The sequence below is a fragment of the Danio rerio genome, chromosome 17, assembly GCF_049306965.1.
Source record: "Danio rerio strain Tuebingen ecotype United States chromosome 17, GRCz12tu, whole genome shotgun sequence".
Classification (NCBI taxonomy): Eukaryota; Metazoa; Chordata; class Actinopteri; order Cypriniformes; family Danionidae; genus Danio; species Danio rerio.
Genome location: NC_133192.1, coordinates 21,560,230 through 21,577,500, shown reverse-complemented (window position 1 = coordinate 21,577,500; position 17,271 = coordinate 21,560,230). Strand labels below are relative to the sequence as shown.

Genomic DNA, 17,271 nt, shown 5'->3' with positions numbered 1-17,271 from the left:
TAACAATAATATAGAAGCACTTAACCTTAACTGAAAGCCTAAACCTAACATAAACTGTGCATATATCCCCAATATACAGTTAATGTTGATCCAGAATCATCACACTAAACATACACACATGCTCAATTGTACAGACCGCTGCCCAATATATTAAGTATAAACATATTATAACTGAAACTGATGAAGGAGATACATTAAGCACTGTTTCCTTCTTCCAAAAATTACATTTGAAAGTGTGTAAGCAAATTGGGAGAGCTTATGGATAACAATAATGGCTAATGTTACTCGCACATACAGTGCTACACAAAATCTCTCTTTTAAATTCATTTTTAATAGACAGCTTTACAATATTATATTTGTGCATATACATTAGTCAGTACTGAAGCCAAATCTGAAGCTTATCTAACAAAATAACTTACGATAATGGTACAAAAACAAGTACACTCAAATGTATATGTCATAGAAAAATATTAAATACAAATAAAAAAAAGAGGAAAAATCAAGAAAAGCAAATAACTGAAACATTTAGTTGAGATTTTGCAGGTTGTACTTTTATTGCAATATTTTGCTTGAATTTAATTGTATTATCTTTTAATTTCTAAATATGTTGGGTGACTAAAATATCATTAGAATAAATATATCAGTTTAATAAATCTGTTTTGTTTAAATGCACCAAAATACATAAAAGCCTATATTCACTGAGAAATGGATAAAAATATTCATTTTAAAAATGGAGTGTACACAATTATGGGTAACACTTTGGAATAACTATCCGTTATAACTAGTTAATAGTCCATAAATAAAATGTTAGTTAATGAGTTATAAATGACTTGTTAAATAAAAGTTAGTTTATAGTTATTATTTTGTTAGTTATTTTTAACTTTTCCTTATAGGTAGCCCATAGATAACTTACAAGCTGTTAATTAACAAGTTATAAATGACTTAAGTGTATTTAAATGACAACTATACCTAATAAATTAGTTATAGATCATGAACAATTAACAAGCTGTTAGTAAATTTAAGGCTTGCTAAGTATCAGTTAATTTTTATAAACATTATTGGGATGTTATTCTAAAGTTCCAACTGTTCTTCATTTCTTAACTGTTAGTAAATAAGCAATAGTTGCAACTAGAATAACATGCAAATAACATACTTAAGCTAATAACTAACACTTATATAAAAGTGCCCAAACCTCATGGGTTTGTATTCTGTCGTATACTGAGGTTCTGCAATGTGATGGTTCAGTATGTGTGTTTCTACAATAAACTCAATGTTCAACATTTCATCTGTGAAGTTTCTTTGGTAAAATACAGCACACAGAAAAGACTATGAGTGGAATAAGGTTAAGGTACAAAAATATATATTTTAAATATCACATACAATTTCTGTAGCTTGCACTTGTTCCCTCCATTTGCTATTCTACAAAGTTTCTCTGGTAGAGGGTTAAACTGTAAAGTGTGAGTTAAAATATCAGTTAAGTGTTAGTTATTAGCTTGTGTATGTTATTGGGACGTTATTCTAGTTGCAACAATTCCTCATTTACTAACAGTTAATAAATGAAGAACAGTTGCAACTTTAGAATGACATCCCAATAACATATATAAATATTAACTGATACTTAACAATATATATATACGTAATAATGTATACAATATGTAATTTACTAACAGCTTGTTCATGATCTATTACTAATGTATTAGGTATAGTTATAAATAATTAAAAAACAGTTAACAAGTCATTTACAACTTGTTAACTAACAGCTTGTAAGTTATCTGTTGGTCATCTATAAGGCACAGTTATAAATAATTTACAAACTATTAACTTTTAATTAACAAGTCATTTATAACTCATTAACTAACTTTTTATTTATGGAATATTAACTAGTTATAACAGATAGTTAGTCTAAAGCAGGGGTCACCAATCTCGGTCCTGGAGGGCGGGTGTCCCTGCAGGATTTAGCTCCAACTTGCCTCAACGCACCTGCTTGGATGTTTCAAGTATACCAAGTAAGACCTTGATAAGCTTGTTCAGGTGTGTTTGATTAGGGTTGGAGCTAAAATCTCCAGGACACTGGCCCCCCAGGAACAAGTTTGGTGACCACTGGTCTAAAGTGTTACCCATTATACATTGACTAACTGCATCTCTGTTTAATGTTCAGCATCTTTTTTTCTCTTATTTATTTTGTGTTGTCACTTGTAACTTTATGTACACTGGAAGCCTCTGAAGCCACAAATTCCTTGTGTGTGTGAAGCACACTTGGCAATAAAACTGATTCTGATTCTGATTATTTAGCAGTTTTTGGCTTTGGGTCTTCCTCTGTACATTATGTTGACAAACAGTGTCTAGAGATGTGGCATTTTGCAAAAATCAGACTTGATTTAATTTATTAAGAAACAAAAGCATTATTGTGCACTTTAAAGGAGGCCTATTACGGAAAAATAACATTTATAAAAGATTTAACCAAAGTTGTGCGGCAATAGTTAGGATGCACAAATGAACACTGTTGTCTCCAAAGACCAGTGGCTCTAAAAGTGGGGGTCGCGAGACAATGAGAGGGGTCGCTTGGTGATTTCCAAAAATCTATCTTTAAACTATTGGAACTATCATATTTTAACCATAACCTGAAAATTTGTTTTTAATTTATAGTAAATTGAATATTTAGCTAATATTTAATAGTTACATAAAAAAACATGCAAATTTCAATTTTTTTCGATTGGATTGTGACCCCTGGGGTTATTATGCTAGATTAACATCACAGCAATAACGTTAGTTGCAGCATATTGATTTTACGATACAATGTAAAACTTTGACACCTTTATGGCACTCACATACTGAACATTAAAAAAAGAGGCCACAACTGAACAAGGAGGATGATCTCCAAGTGGCTCCAAGTCTCCAAAATTAAACCAAGAATAGTCTTGTGCTATAAACATTGCTTACCATTGTCTTAAGTGAGATTAATATTAAATTAAACAAATAAATAATGATCATGAAAAATAGACTTTTGCACTTTTTGTGTCATCAATAAGCTTGTTTATATAGTTCCTATTGGTGTGTATGCACCATTGTGTGCAATATTTTTATGCTAATTACCACCTCCAAGAATAGAGGGGGTCGCAAGTTTCTGGTGTATGTATTTTAGGGGTCACAGGCTGAAACGTTTGAGCACCCCTGCCATAGACTACCTTCTTCTGAGCCACTTTTTTCATCTTTTTCATCTTTTTTTTTTTCATTTTTTCACAGAGAAAACATTTGTCCTGTTTTGAATCTGGCACTGTGCTGAGGCATAGGTGTTTATAGCACCGTCCTCTTTTGTAAAGAAGGCTGGGAGCACAATCTCATTGGAATTTAAAGCAACAGCCACCAAAACAGGCACAATTTGGATCAAAACCTAAAACGGGCAATTTCAAGAGTTCTAAAACATATCTGTGCTGTATTTTGATTTGAAACTTCACATACACAAACTCGGAGACTTAGGTCCCCTTAAATACTTTTATAAACAGTTACATTACACACTGCAGGGAATGTAAAAAGCATAATTGGGCACTTTAATACATTTGTAATAATAATTCTTATTAGATTTATAATAATTAAGCATTCATGTGGCCTTTTTCTATCTACTAAACTAACTTTCCGTACGTCCTACAGGTCTCTTCTATGAAATGTGGAATCTTACCCATTACCCATGAGGCTTTACTGCTGGGGGAGGTGTCTTATTTTAGCTACCATGGTGATTTAGCTGACGAGCAGGAGAAGATGGAGCTTCAGAAAGCTTTGGGTCCCACTGCCAAGGTGACAGCTAACCGTTGGCATGACAACTATTAGTAGTTCACTGTATAGTACAGCATGGAAAAGCTTAAAGCAGTGGAGAAATAGCCAGTTCTATCTATATACAGTTAGAATCCTTTGCTATTATTTTTGTAAAGGCATTTTTATATTTTTATACAGTGCATGTTATAACTGTAGTATAGTTATGTTTTGTGTGCATACCAGAATGCATTATAGTGGATTTACAACAGTAATGCAATTCTGCTTGTTTGTAGGTTTTAGTCTTGAGGAATCAAGGTTTACTGGCGTTTGGAGAGACGATAGAGGAAGCTTTTCACTATCTCTATCACTGCCACCAAGCCTGTGAGATACAGGTAAATACACATTAAAAGATGAAATATGGGATAAATAAACAAATATAGAACTGATGAATTATGAAAACTGAAAGTAATGCAGGCACACGTTAAATGTAAAATGAATGGAGCACAACAGTCAGGTTCATAAGGTAAAAACCAGCTGATTTCTTATAATTTCTGATTAACCTTTAAAGACAGCAATAATATCTGGATGCAGCCTTTAGCCAATCTCAGCTTGCATCACTCAGCAATGCAATGTCAGACACAATGCACTCAATGGAGTGAGTGATGTCACTGTGACAGGTAGGGTTAGGGGTGGGGTAAGGTGAGCACATTAAAAAGCATTGGATGTAGCTCAGATTGCACTGCACCGAGTCTGCAGCCAGACCCCTCTCAAAGACAGACTTGTAAGGTTGTGTAAGCTTATATTTCTTACCTACAATTTGGCAAAATTATTAGCCTTCCTGTGAAATTTACCAGTTTATTTTCAAATTTTCTAAGTTGCTGTTTAGTGGAGAAAATATTAGGCAAGTCATTGAACAACAGTGATTTGTTTCTGTAGCCATTACAAAATTTTTAAAGGGGCTAATAATATTGGCCTTGAAATTATTACATTAAAAATGCTTTTATTCCAGCCAAACTAGAAAAAAATAAGACTTTCTCCGGTAAAACATAAGCAAATTGCCTTGCATTGATAAACATCAATTGGTTAATATTTAAAAAGTAATTAAAATTTCAAAGGAGAGCTAATCATTTTTGCCTTCGGCTGTATATATTTAATCTATTTTTTAAAAACAATTGTTTAACAGCAGAACTCATGTAGAAAAACTACATTGCCCATAAAGCTAAACTGAATTCGCCCAATCAGAGAGTCACACCAATCAAAGTGTGCAAAAAAAGATCTTTAGTTCTGCCCACTTCCACCAAGAGCTACAAATGATATGATCAAGCTGGCCTACTTACAATTAAAATATTCGCATATATGCAGATTTTACTATAAATTTGAAGTACATTATTTATATATAAACGTAAGTTTTTTTTTTAAATAGTTGGTACATTTCTCTATCATTGCTTTATGTGATTGCAGATCTTTGTCATTTTAAAGAGCACCTATTTTAGCCCTTTTATGAGATGTAAGGTAAGCCTTTGGTGTCTCCAGAATGTGTCTGTAAAGTTTCAGCTTAAATACCCATCAGATCATTTATTATAGGGTCCAGAATCTTCCCATGTTGGTGTCTGAATACATTGTAGCTGTTTTTGTAGCCTGTGGCTTTAAATGCAAATGAACTTCTTCTCCCCGCCCACCGTTACCGCAAAAGTGTCTGCTTCTCATGCAATATGTTAGATAAACAGCAGTCGGTGATAAAGACAGACTCAGTAGAAGCTAAAATACAGCTCATTAGTCAAAAATACCAAGTAAGTTTATTTCATGTATTTGTTGTGGAGTTTATTCAAGCCTTTCTGAAATGATGAGTCTCACATAAATGCTATTTGCTCTACACACACATGTTAGCATTTACTGACACCATGTGGCCATGGTGATTATAGCGGTTAAAAATTATATCGATTTTACTGTCTTTATTACAAACATGCTCTGTTTTAAAAAAGGTTTTAAACTTTTTTAAAAAATTACAAAGAGTTGTTATAAATATTTTAATCCCAGTTTATTTGCAAAAAAATGTTCTGTGGACATGTGTATACATGTTATTATAAAAACATGGTGCCTGTCAATCAGTTCAGTGGGTGAGGAAAACCACACTCTTAGGTCACGTTGCGGTGGGCCTCAAAATCCCTGGGATTTGGGTCGTATTTTAAGGTCAGGAAATTTTTAAAGAGGCTAATTGTGTTTATATCACTCCAATAAGACTGTGGACACACCATACCTGCACACAGTTCTGTCCAAGCAGCTTAAAAAAGTTGATTTTCATTAAAGGTGCCCTTTAAAGTAAACTTTCATCTTCCATTTTTGTTTTTTTTTTGTTTTAATTTTCGTATACTTTTTTGCAACAAGTCAAAGAAGTATACATATATGCAATGCATTTAATGTTTTTAGATGACACAATACCAAATGTTTAAACTTTTGAAGATTTAAAAATATTATACATTCTACATATTTTGTACTAGAGTACATAGAAATGGATTGACAACAAAGTCTCTGTTCTGAATCATTCATTTTAAACCCTGCCAATACATTAACAGACCTCAAATCTGTCAACCAGCATCATCTGTGTTTGTTTCTCTTCAGGTTAGCGCTGTGCTATCTGCAGGTGGCGTCAACAACCTGTGTGTGTTAGACAGAGCGAGTCTGAAAACAGCTCCGGCCAAAAATCCCGGTGGACAAATGCCAGATGGACAGATCAGATGGAGGGTTGGAGAAGCAGAATTTGAGTCGCTTATGAGGATGTTAGATAACTTAGTGAGTGGGTTTTAAGAGAATTTCTACCAGATGTGCGAGCAACAATTAAATGCTGTCTTTCTGATTTCATTATTAAACAGTAAACAAACAATAGTACTACTAACATTCCGGCTCATGCTTGTCCAGGGTTACAGAACAGGTTACACTTACCGCCATCCCATAGTTAAAGAGAAGCCTCGACACCATAATGACGTGGAGATCCCAGCAACCGTCACTGGGATGGCACTAGAGGAAAAAGACACCTTTCCACATAGTCCGCTGCACATCCTGGGACAGAAACGGGACAGAGAGAGGATACGATGGCTGAATTCACCCAACAGCTACTTAAAGGTTGATGTACCAGAGGAGTCCTTCAACGGGACCTGCAGCCCCCGCACCAAAACTACGGTATCACTGCATATGCTGATTTATGAACATGCCCACACACTGCATGCTAATATTGAGACTTTCATACGGCTGTGGGTTATTATGGATGAATTGATTTGAACAAATTGAGGTTCATAAATGGTTAGCACTGTCACCTTACAGCTAGAAGGTCACTGGATTGAGCCCCGGCTGGGTCAGTTGGCATATCTGTGTGAAGTTTGCATGTTCTCCCCGTGTTCGAGTGGGTTTTCTTTCAGATTCTCTGGCTTTCCCCACAAGTCCAAAGACATGCGCTATAGGTAAAATGGGTCAATTAAATTGTCCATAGCATAAACAGGGTCCTCGTGGGGAAAATGTCTTAAAGGGGTAGTCTAGATTGTATTTAAGTCTTGGTTGTGTTTATAAGATGCAAAGCAATGTGTGCTCATGCTTAATTAGTGAAAAATCACGTTATTTTTCCATATATCATACTTCAGTTATTATACTTCAGTACATATCATACTCAGCTAATATTAAAACGACAATCATATTTCCTAGTTCCGCCGAAAGCCTGCCCTCAAGAGGCTCTGATTGGTCAGCTAACATAATTGTTGTGATTCGCAGATAGGCTCCATGTCATCAGGAATCGTTTCTGCTACAACATAACAGCATATCTAGCCACGCCCCTTTCCTGCGCGGGGTGTATGCCTGTAACTTGAAGGGTTTATGACATCAATTACCTGGATGTTAAAAACTTCCCCAAACTTCGTTCGAATTAGGCTTTGCTAATCTACCTCTGTAAAAGCCAATGACTCTTTTTGCACTGAACTTTGAGCGTATGACATTCAGAGATGTTGTTTATGTTCACACATCTACATTACACATCAATTAAAGTTTAAAATTTTATTTCGTAGTGGACTACCTCTTTCAACTTTAAAAAAAACTAAATTTTAGGCCTTAAAAGTCTTAAATTTACTGAAATTTCATCTTGTACGTCTTAAATAATTTTAAACGGGTCTTAATTTTCCTATGTCCAAGTAAAGCTACCCTATCGGGCCAAAAGAAATACAATTTACAAAAGCTGTTTGACAGTTTTTACAGCTATTTATCCAAATTAAATTCCCTAATCAGGGAAAGAAAATTTCACAATTACACTATTCCTCATGATAATAACAGAGCAAAATTCATTCTTTTTTTCAGCTTAGTCCCTTTATTAATCTAGTATCGCCACAGCGGAATGAACTGCCAACTTATCCAGCATATGTTTTTACGCAGTGAATGTAACAGAGCAACATATATAATAAATGTACTTTTTACAATGTTAAACTTGTTAAAAAAATATATATATATACATATATATATATATATACATATATATATATATACACACACACACACATGTGTGTTAAAACAAAAGTGTTTACAACAAGAGTTTTCTTGTATTGACACATTAAAATATGTCACTAAAAAATAATTACATTTGATTTTTTTTTTTTTTTTGTGGCAACTGACCGGGCCATTAGAAATAATCAGTTTAACCGTGTATAAGTTTAAAATTTAATTTATAACAGTCTTAAAAAGTCTTAAATTTGACATGATTAAGCCTGCAGACAGAAACCCTGTGTATGAGTGTGTGTGAATGCCAAAGTTGATGGGTGTTTCCCAGTACTGGACGGGCATTTGCTGTGTAAAACATATGCTGGAATAATTGGTGGTTCATTCCACTGTGGCGACCCCTAATAAATAAGGGATGAAGCTGAAGGAAAATGTATCAATGAGGTTCATAAATGCCAGGGAAGCATCATATTTAATTTCTGACAGGAATGTGGTCAGTTAGTTGTACTGTTTATCAATAAACTGACTGATAAGCTGAAGAAATGTGTTTTTAAACAAACTTTCAGATGACACTGATTTTTTGTGGGTACCAAAAGAATGTATCTTGTAGGGAATCCACATAAATTTGAAATGATGTCTGTCCTGTTTAAATTATCTGAGATATTTTTTTAAGAAAAAAATACTAACATTTTATACACAAGTACAAGAAGTAGTAATATAAAAATATTTTTTTAACATTATGTGAAAATCTGCATTGTCTGGAGCTAGGGGACAATTTCACAATATTTGCTTATTCAAAATATGAGGAACATGTTATGATGGCAAAATTATTTGGTAAAAATTATTTGTTATATTTATAGTCAAATATAGCTTATCGTGCAAAATGGTATTTGTTTTTTCATTTTAAAAAATCCTAAAAAAAGGTAAGTATATAAACAAATAAATTACACATTTACTCCAATATTCTATCAGTTCTTATACTTACTTACTCTTTATCCCAGGGCCATTAATGTCGAAGTTGATATTTAGCTGCACCATATTGGTGTTTCACAACATCTAGTTTTTATGAGGCGAGTTGTTAGCCCAATGCTTAACCCCCAACCTAGAGGACCAGGACATGCACACATACACTACCGACAATTTAGCTTACCAAATTCACCTACAGCACATGTCTTTGGACTGTGGGGGAAATTGGAGCACCCGGAAAAAACCCACGAGAACACGGGGAGAACATTCAAACTCCACACAGAAATGCCAACTGACCCAGTTGGGGCTCAAACCAGTGACATTCTTGCTGTAAGGCGGCAGTGCTACCCACTTCGCCACCATGTCACCCATCAGTTGTTATAGTTCACCCAAAAATGAAATTACTGTCATCATTTACTCACCCTTTACTTGTTTTAAACCTTAATGAGCTTCACATCATGTTGAACACTATTTTAAAGAGAGCTGGAATCCTGTAACCACAGACTTCCATAGTAAATCCTACCATGGAAGTCAATGGTTACAGGTTGTCAGCTTTCTTTAAAATATCATCTTCAGTGTTCAACAGAATATAGAAACTCATAAAGGTTTGGAACTACCTGAGAGTGAGTAAAAAGTGTGCAATTTTTAATTTTTGGGAGAACTATACCTTTTATTATATTGTCGGTTCTCCATAAGCTTGTTTCTCTGTGTAATTACAAATGGTCAAACTTTATTTTGATGGTCCGTTTGTTGAATTTAAGGGACATTGCATCTACATGGCAACTTATTCTCATTAGGTTATAAATAGACTGTTAGGTTGAAGTTAGAGTTAGGGTTAGTGTTAGTTGACATATACTTACAAAGTTTCTTATAGTCAGTTAAATGTCTGTTAAAGGAGCAGTATCAACACATATTAAACAGACAGTCTACTAATACTCAAATGGACCATCAAAATAAAGTGTTACCAGAAGTATTACATTCTCCAAGAACAGCTATGCTAATATCCGTAAAAAAAAAAAATCTACTGCAACATGAATGTGTTTGAAAAAAGGGGAAAAAATACATGTTGAATTCTTTTCAATTATAATATTCAATTATTCATTTATTCATTTTTTTTTCAGTGGCTGAAGTCAGAAGAATCAGGAAGCTGCAAGGACACTCCAATTAAGATTGAGGACCCCAACCAGTTTGTCCCGCTTAATACTAATCCCACTGAAGTACTGGAAAAAAGAAATAAGGTACAGTATGTGTGTTTGTGACTAAAAAAAGAGAGGGCAGACTGAACAGACTGTGTCCACAGATTGTGTTCACTACACTAAAGCACTGCTCTATTTGTGGTGCTTTAGATTCGAGAACAGAACAGAGCAGATCTGATGACAGCTGGACCCAAGTCTCAACTGCTGGCAGACATTGTTATTGACAAGCCTCCTGGACCAGTGCGTAACCACACCAATAAACCCCACCACAGACACACATTCCAAATAAATAACCTTCAACAGTGCTCTAAACTGCTGTTATAGTTTGTAGTACTTAGACAGGCGTTTAAAATGAAGACACTCACATTATTAATCCTCCAGTCACATCATCAGCAATCAAGTAAAGCTGTTGTATGCTCCACACAGGACCTCACGTCATGTGACTTCATGCTGCGATCACATGACAAGCTAATACTCCTCCCACATTTATTAGTTGATTTAAAATTGCACAACTCACCATTTTTAGTTCTATTGATAGAGTCCAAAACCAATGTCATAGGAAAAATAACATGTATATGACTGAGAAACAAACATCAGTCGATGCTTTTGCAATTCATTTCAGGCATTCATCTATGAGGATGAGGAGAAAACAGCTGCTCTACCACCCAACCCTTTTGACCAATCAGAAGCAGATCTACAGGCATACACACAAACTGTGGAGAACAAGAACAGCCAATCAGGTACATTCAGCAATGAATAAAAACCCGCAGAACCGCAGCTTCATTTAAAGGTTTGAGGTCAATATGTTTTGAAATACTTTTTTTTTTCAGCAGTGACACTAAGTTGAATAAATGTGTAAAGCAAAGACATGTATAACATTACAGGAAATGTAGGTATATAAAATGTGGTTCATTTCAACTTTATATTAATCCAATAACCCTAAACAGTTGTAAAACATATATATTTATCACAGAAATAAGCTATTTTATAATTACACTGTAAAACAAGATTGCTGCCTTACATTTTTTTAGTTCAAATACATTTTTCTAGTCAACTTACATCAATCAACTTACTAAAAATATTACACTTTGCATAACTTAAAAGATTTAGTTGAAACTCGATTAACCTGAATAAAACAACATAAAATATTTGTAGTCTTGAGTCTCGACTTTTTGTCATTACATTTTTTACAGTGGTTAAAAATTTACATTTTACTGATGACATATTTCATTCTAAATTTGGTGGTGGCGAGGTGGGTAGCGCTGTCGCCTCACAGCAAGTTGGTCGCTGGTTCAAGCCTCGGCTGGGTCAGTGGGCATTTCTGTGTGGAGTTTGCATGTTCTCCCCGTGTTGGCGTGGGTTTCCCCCACAAGTCTAAAAACATGTGGTATAGGTGACGTGGGTAAGCCAAATTGTCTGTAGTGTATGTGTGTAAATGAGTGAGTATCACTGTTTCCCATTGGTGGATTGCAGCTGGAAGGGCATGCGCTATAAGAATATATACATGTATACATTAGGAATTGTGTCACACTTACATGAAATTCTTATTGTGTCATATTTTTGTTCATATTAGGGTGTTTATGATGTTTTTTAACATATTGATAGGTGCAGTTGTGCGTCAATGAACTTTGCACCAAGGAAGAGCTTGATGTCAATTTAATTCAAGTTTATTTGTATAGTGCTTTTCACAATAATTATTATTCCAAAGCAACTTCACAAAAAGGTGCACATAATTACTACATTAAAGTCCAAATTAGAAACGTTATGGAGTTGTGTGTATGTTTGACATACATAGTTAACCTACTCTTATACAGTATTTAATGTCCTTCCATAAAGGTGATGTCTATTTGTTTAATACATGTCAATGAAGTGTATTTCTGTATTGTTTGCGTTGTCGTCAAAGTCCTCAGAGGGTGGGGTCATCTCTTCACAGATCTTGGATCTGATCGAATGGCACTGCACACTTTTGCTCTTTTTGTATGGCCTAAGATGATGCCATTAGTATGACTTTTGATGTGATATAGGCACTGTATAGTCATGTGTTGATTTTAACTGGACTTTTTATGTGAAGATTTTTTTATGAACTAATTTCAAGAGGATCACACGCTTATGATTGCTTGCAGCCGGCCCCGCATTATTCAATTTATGATTCACCAATCAGATAATTCCTAAGCCACTATAAGTTCCGTTTAACAGCCATCTTTGTTTTGAAGAACTCCCCCTTTCACCCCTACTCCTTTCCTAGATGGGTGGCACGTTGGCTCAGTGGTTAGCACTGTTGCCTCACAGCAAGAATGTCACTGGCTCTAGTGCTTACCAAGCCAGCCGACGTTTCTTTGCTGAGTTTACATGTTCTTTCCGTGCTCATGTGGATTTCCCCCGGGTTCCCCGGTTTCCTCCCGCCATCCAAAAACATGCAACTTAAAGTAATTGACTAATCCAAATCAGCACCATGGACATGCTCCTAGTAAGTAGTTATCTCTTAAGGGCAATCACTATCAGTTCATTAGCTACTATAGCAGGGGAGTTCTCAATATCTACCTGAGCTCAAACTCCCTTGCCTTGCTTTGTCTTGCAAACAGGAGGGATCCCCAGCCTCGCGGATCTTATAAGCTCAGGGCTCTCTCCCAGGGCAGCATGCCAAACAAGCTTTATAATCAATCATCAGTGTGAACTCTTGAAAGTTATTTTTTTGGATCTACAGATCTTTCTTGGACATCTGGTGGTGCTTCTCCTCAGTGATAATATATATAAATATTGTCTATACATGTACACACTAAATATACACAGTACGCATGCATATTAGTGTAATAATGAATCGTTTAAAAGCACTATTTGATTTATTGCAGTGGTTCTCAACCACGTGCCTGGAGAACCACCAGCACTGCATGTTTTGGATGTCACTTTTTTTTTTACATCCATTACACATCCTTTAGTCTCTGCTAATTAGCTGATGATCTGAATCAGGTGTGTTTGGTTAAGAAGACTAGGAAAATGTGCAGAGCTGGTGGCCCTCCAGTAACACGGTTGAGAAACACTGATTGTGTATTTCTAGCTTGATCAACTAAACATTTTCAGTCTCTTTTTAGCAAGACTACACTATCTACTTCTACATCCACTTCTACATTTAACCCGTGTATTTTCCTATACAAGCTCTTCAGTCAGAAGCTGATGAGGAGTTCACAGATGGAGAAATGACCACCTATGATGGCTCCACCATATCACTGTCCATCTCGCCGCTCATGAGTCCTGAAAGAGGAGGTAAAGATGCCCTTGTGTTGTTTCTTTTGAGCTATTGTCTAGGATTCAACATATTATCACTCTGATATGAACACACTAGTTTGAGTTTCATGACTTCTCTGGTCTTTCCTTTGGTCCTCAGACTGTCTCTCAGCTCTTCTGCAGAGCAGTGATGGCGATGACCTGACGCAGGATGAAGATCTCACTCTGCAGGTCACTGAGCTCAGCCTCACTAAAGAGATGCAGGTCTCCATAACCACCACCGTCGCCAACAACATTTCAGTCACCAGCTCTTCTGAAAGCCAGCAGAAGTCACCCAAAAAGAAGAAAAAGAAATTTCGCACTCCGTCCTTCCTGCGAATGTCCAAAAAGAAAGAGAGGAGAGAAAAGGAGAAGACAACAGAGACAGAGAAAAAGCCAGAAGAAATGCAGATAGAGGAAGAAAAGGAAACCAAGAAGGACTGAGTTAACTTTCCAACTGTGCAGGGGATTGTGGGTAATGTAGTTTAAGGAGGATCCTGGTGTTAAATACAAGGATTTGTGGGAAGACAAACATTAGAAGTAAAGCAATGACTTGTACAGTGCATCCGGAAAGTATTCCTAGTGCTTCACTTTTTCCACATTTTTTTTGTTACAGCCTTATTCTAAAATGGATTAATTCATTTATTTACTCAAAATTCTACACACAATATCCCATAATGACAATGTGAAAAAAGTTTTTTGAAAATGTTGCAAATTTATTAAAAATAAAAAAGCTGAAATATCACATGTATATGAGGATTCACAGCCTTTGATCAATTCTTTGTTGATGCACCTTTGGCAGCAATTACAGCCTAAAGTCTTTTTGAATATGATGCCACAAACTTGGCACACCTGTCTTTGGTAATTTTTGCCCATTCCTCTGTGCAGTACCTCTCAAGCTCTAACAGGTTGGATGAGAAGCAACGGTGTGCAGCCATTTTCAGATCTCTCCAGAGATGTTCAATAGGACTTAGATCTGGGCTCTGGCTGGGCCATTCAAAGACATTCACAGAGTTGATGTGAAGACGACCGCCGCCCCACTCTGAGGTCAAGAGCTCTGAAGCAGGTTTTCATTCAGGATGTCTCTGTACATTGCTGCATTCATCTTTCCCTCTATCCTGTATAGTCTTCCAGTTCCTGCTGCTGATAAACATCCCCACAGCATGATGCTGCCACCACCATGCTTCACTCTAGGGATGGTATTAGCCTGGTGATGAGCGGTGCCTTTTTTTTTTCCAAACTTAACCTCTGGCATTCACTTCAAAGTGTTCAATTTTAGTCTCATCAGACTACAGAATTTTGTTTCTTATGGTCTGAGAGTCCTTCAGATGACTTTTGGCAAATTCCAGGTGGGGAATGGCTTCCGTCTGGCTACTCTACAATAAAGGCCTGATTGGTGGATTGCTGCACAGATGGTTTTCCTTCTGTAAGGTTCTCCTCTCTCCACAGAAGAATGCTGGAGCTCAGACGGAATGACCATAGTTATTCATCACCTCCCTGACTAAGGCCCTTCTCCCCCAATCACTCAGCTTAGATGGCCGGCCAGCTCTAGGAAAACACAATCCTGTCTCGGAAGTCTACAGACAATTCCTTTGTCTTCATGCTTGGTTTGTGCTTTGACATGCACTGTCAACCCTGCGACCTTGTATAGACAGGTATATGCATTTTCAAATCATGTGCAACTGAATTTACCAAAGGTGAACTCCAATGAAGCTGCTGAAACATCTCAAGAATGATCAGTGGAAACAGAATGTACCTGAGCTCAATTTAGAGCTTCACAGCAAAGGCTGTAAATACTTCTGTACATTTGATTTTTCAGGTCTTTTTATTTTTAATAAATTTACAACTATTTCAAAAAAACTCTTTTTTTCACATTTTCATTATGGGGTATTGTGTGAAGAATTTTGAGGAAATAAATTAATTTGATCCATTTTGGAATATGACTGTGACATAAAAAAATGTGAAAAGCGCTATGAATACTTTCCGGATGCACTGTATATGTAGTAATTAAACAGATTATTTCAATTTAACACATTTTTGTCAAAGCCATATTAGTAACTAGACCATAAAGAGTTAAAATGCCTAAAATTATTATCTGACATGTTAGTGAACTATATAATGCACATTTAATCACAAAATATTGCACTAAAGGAGGAATCCAGTCCATATCTACTGATCCTGAATATGAAAAGCATTAGAAATGTGTTGATGGCTCTGCATTGTGCTTGTAGATTAATGGATGTTGTGTGCTGGTTTAATCAGGTGACAGTGAAAATATGAAAGACGGTGTGCAATTGGATCCTGGAACATTAGATGTGATATGGCCATTCAGCGTGATATGAAACTTATTTTTTATTTGCTTGGTTTCTAAATGGAGTTGTGATTGATAACGCATTGTTATTTAAGTTATAGTTTAATCATAAACAACTGTCTTTGTTATATGTTGTTTATACAAATCTAGGTCACACTTTTTTTGATGGTCCGTTTGTTAAATGTAGGTTACATTGCATCTACACGCCAACCAATTCCCATTAGATTACAAGTAGTCTGTTGGGTTAGGGTTAGTGCAAGTTGACATGCACTTGCAAAGTTTCTTATAATCAGTTAATGTCTGTTGAAGGAGAAGCATCAGCAGATATTAAGCAGACAGTCTACTAATACTCAAGTGAACCATCAAAATAAAGTGTAACTCAGATCTATGTTGATAAAAATGTATTATACAAAACTGAAACACACCATTCGTGGTAATCAGGGCTGAGCAATAAGTGATTACAAGTCATCTGAATTACAAAATCAGATTACAAATATTGATTACTTGTTATTAGATTACGATGATGGTGTCTATGGATGGATTACAAAATTACAATTATATATTGCAAGTGCTCTGTGGGTATATGATATGATTTGATGGAAAACAACATAAAATGTCAAATATTTAACAGAGTTTAGCAGAAATGTGTAGTGTGCCATCTAAACTGGCCTTGAAAACACACAAGTTGTGAGAAATCAAGTCCGATAAAAATGCAACAAATACAATCTTTGTACTTTCTTTTCTGTTTGTCACAACATCTGTTTGATAGACATTTAGGAACCGTAGTTCCAGTTAATAGGTAATAATCTCAACAATAGATTAATTTTTTTTAAATATGTATTTTATGGAATTTCTAGACATCAAATTTCATCTTTGGAAAGACTATGTCAAAAATGATTAAGTGTTCTCATTATTTGTCTTACATGTTCAAACACTGCTTTTGTACTTTGCAGCGTTTCATGGTCATGTGTGTAAATGTAATGTAACAGCTGTAAAATAAAAGTGTGCTACACAGGGTTTCTGCAGATCAGAGTCAAATTAAGACCTTTTAAGACCATTATGGATGAAATTTTAGGCATACAGGGCTAATCACTAATGATTATTTCTAATGGCCTGGTTGGGCCAATAGATTTTTTTGCTTGCTACAAAAAAAAAAAAAAAAAAAAATCAAATGTTATTTCTTAGCGACATACTTTAATGTGTCAAAACATGAAAACTCTAGTTGTAAACACTATTTTCGACATTTTTTTTTTAATTGACAAGTTTAACTTTGTTGAAAGTAGATTTAACATGGAGGCAATTACATAAATAATCAAA

The 17,271-nt window shown here is 35.5% G+C and overlaps 1 protein-coding gene across 2 annotated transcripts in view; it reads left to right on the top strand.

Moving 5' to 3' along the window:
- add3b (adducin 3 (gamma) b) overlaps nucleotides 1–16,971 on the top strand; it is a 31,149-nt gene extending 14,178 nt beyond the window's left edge. The window contains exons 7-15 of one of the 2 annotated variants that reach the window (XM_005158673.6): nucleotides 3,649–3,792; nucleotides 4,044–4,142; nucleotides 6,370–6,540; nucleotides 6,667–6,927; nucleotides 10,308–10,424; nucleotides 10,533–10,622; nucleotides 11,005–11,122; nucleotides 13,536–13,643; nucleotides 13,765–16,971. In XM_005158673.6, coding sequence (XP_005158730.2) covers nucleotides 3,649–3,792; nucleotides 4,044–4,142; nucleotides 6,370–6,540; nucleotides 6,667–6,927; nucleotides 10,308–10,424; nucleotides 10,533–10,622; nucleotides 11,005–11,122; nucleotides 13,536–13,643; nucleotides 13,765–14,087 — 1,431 coding nt within the window. In that variant the 3' untranslated portion in view covers nucleotides 14,088–16,971. 2 annotated transcript variants of the gene reach the window in all.
- The last annotated feature ends 300 nt before the right edge of the window (nucleotides 16,972–17,271 follow it).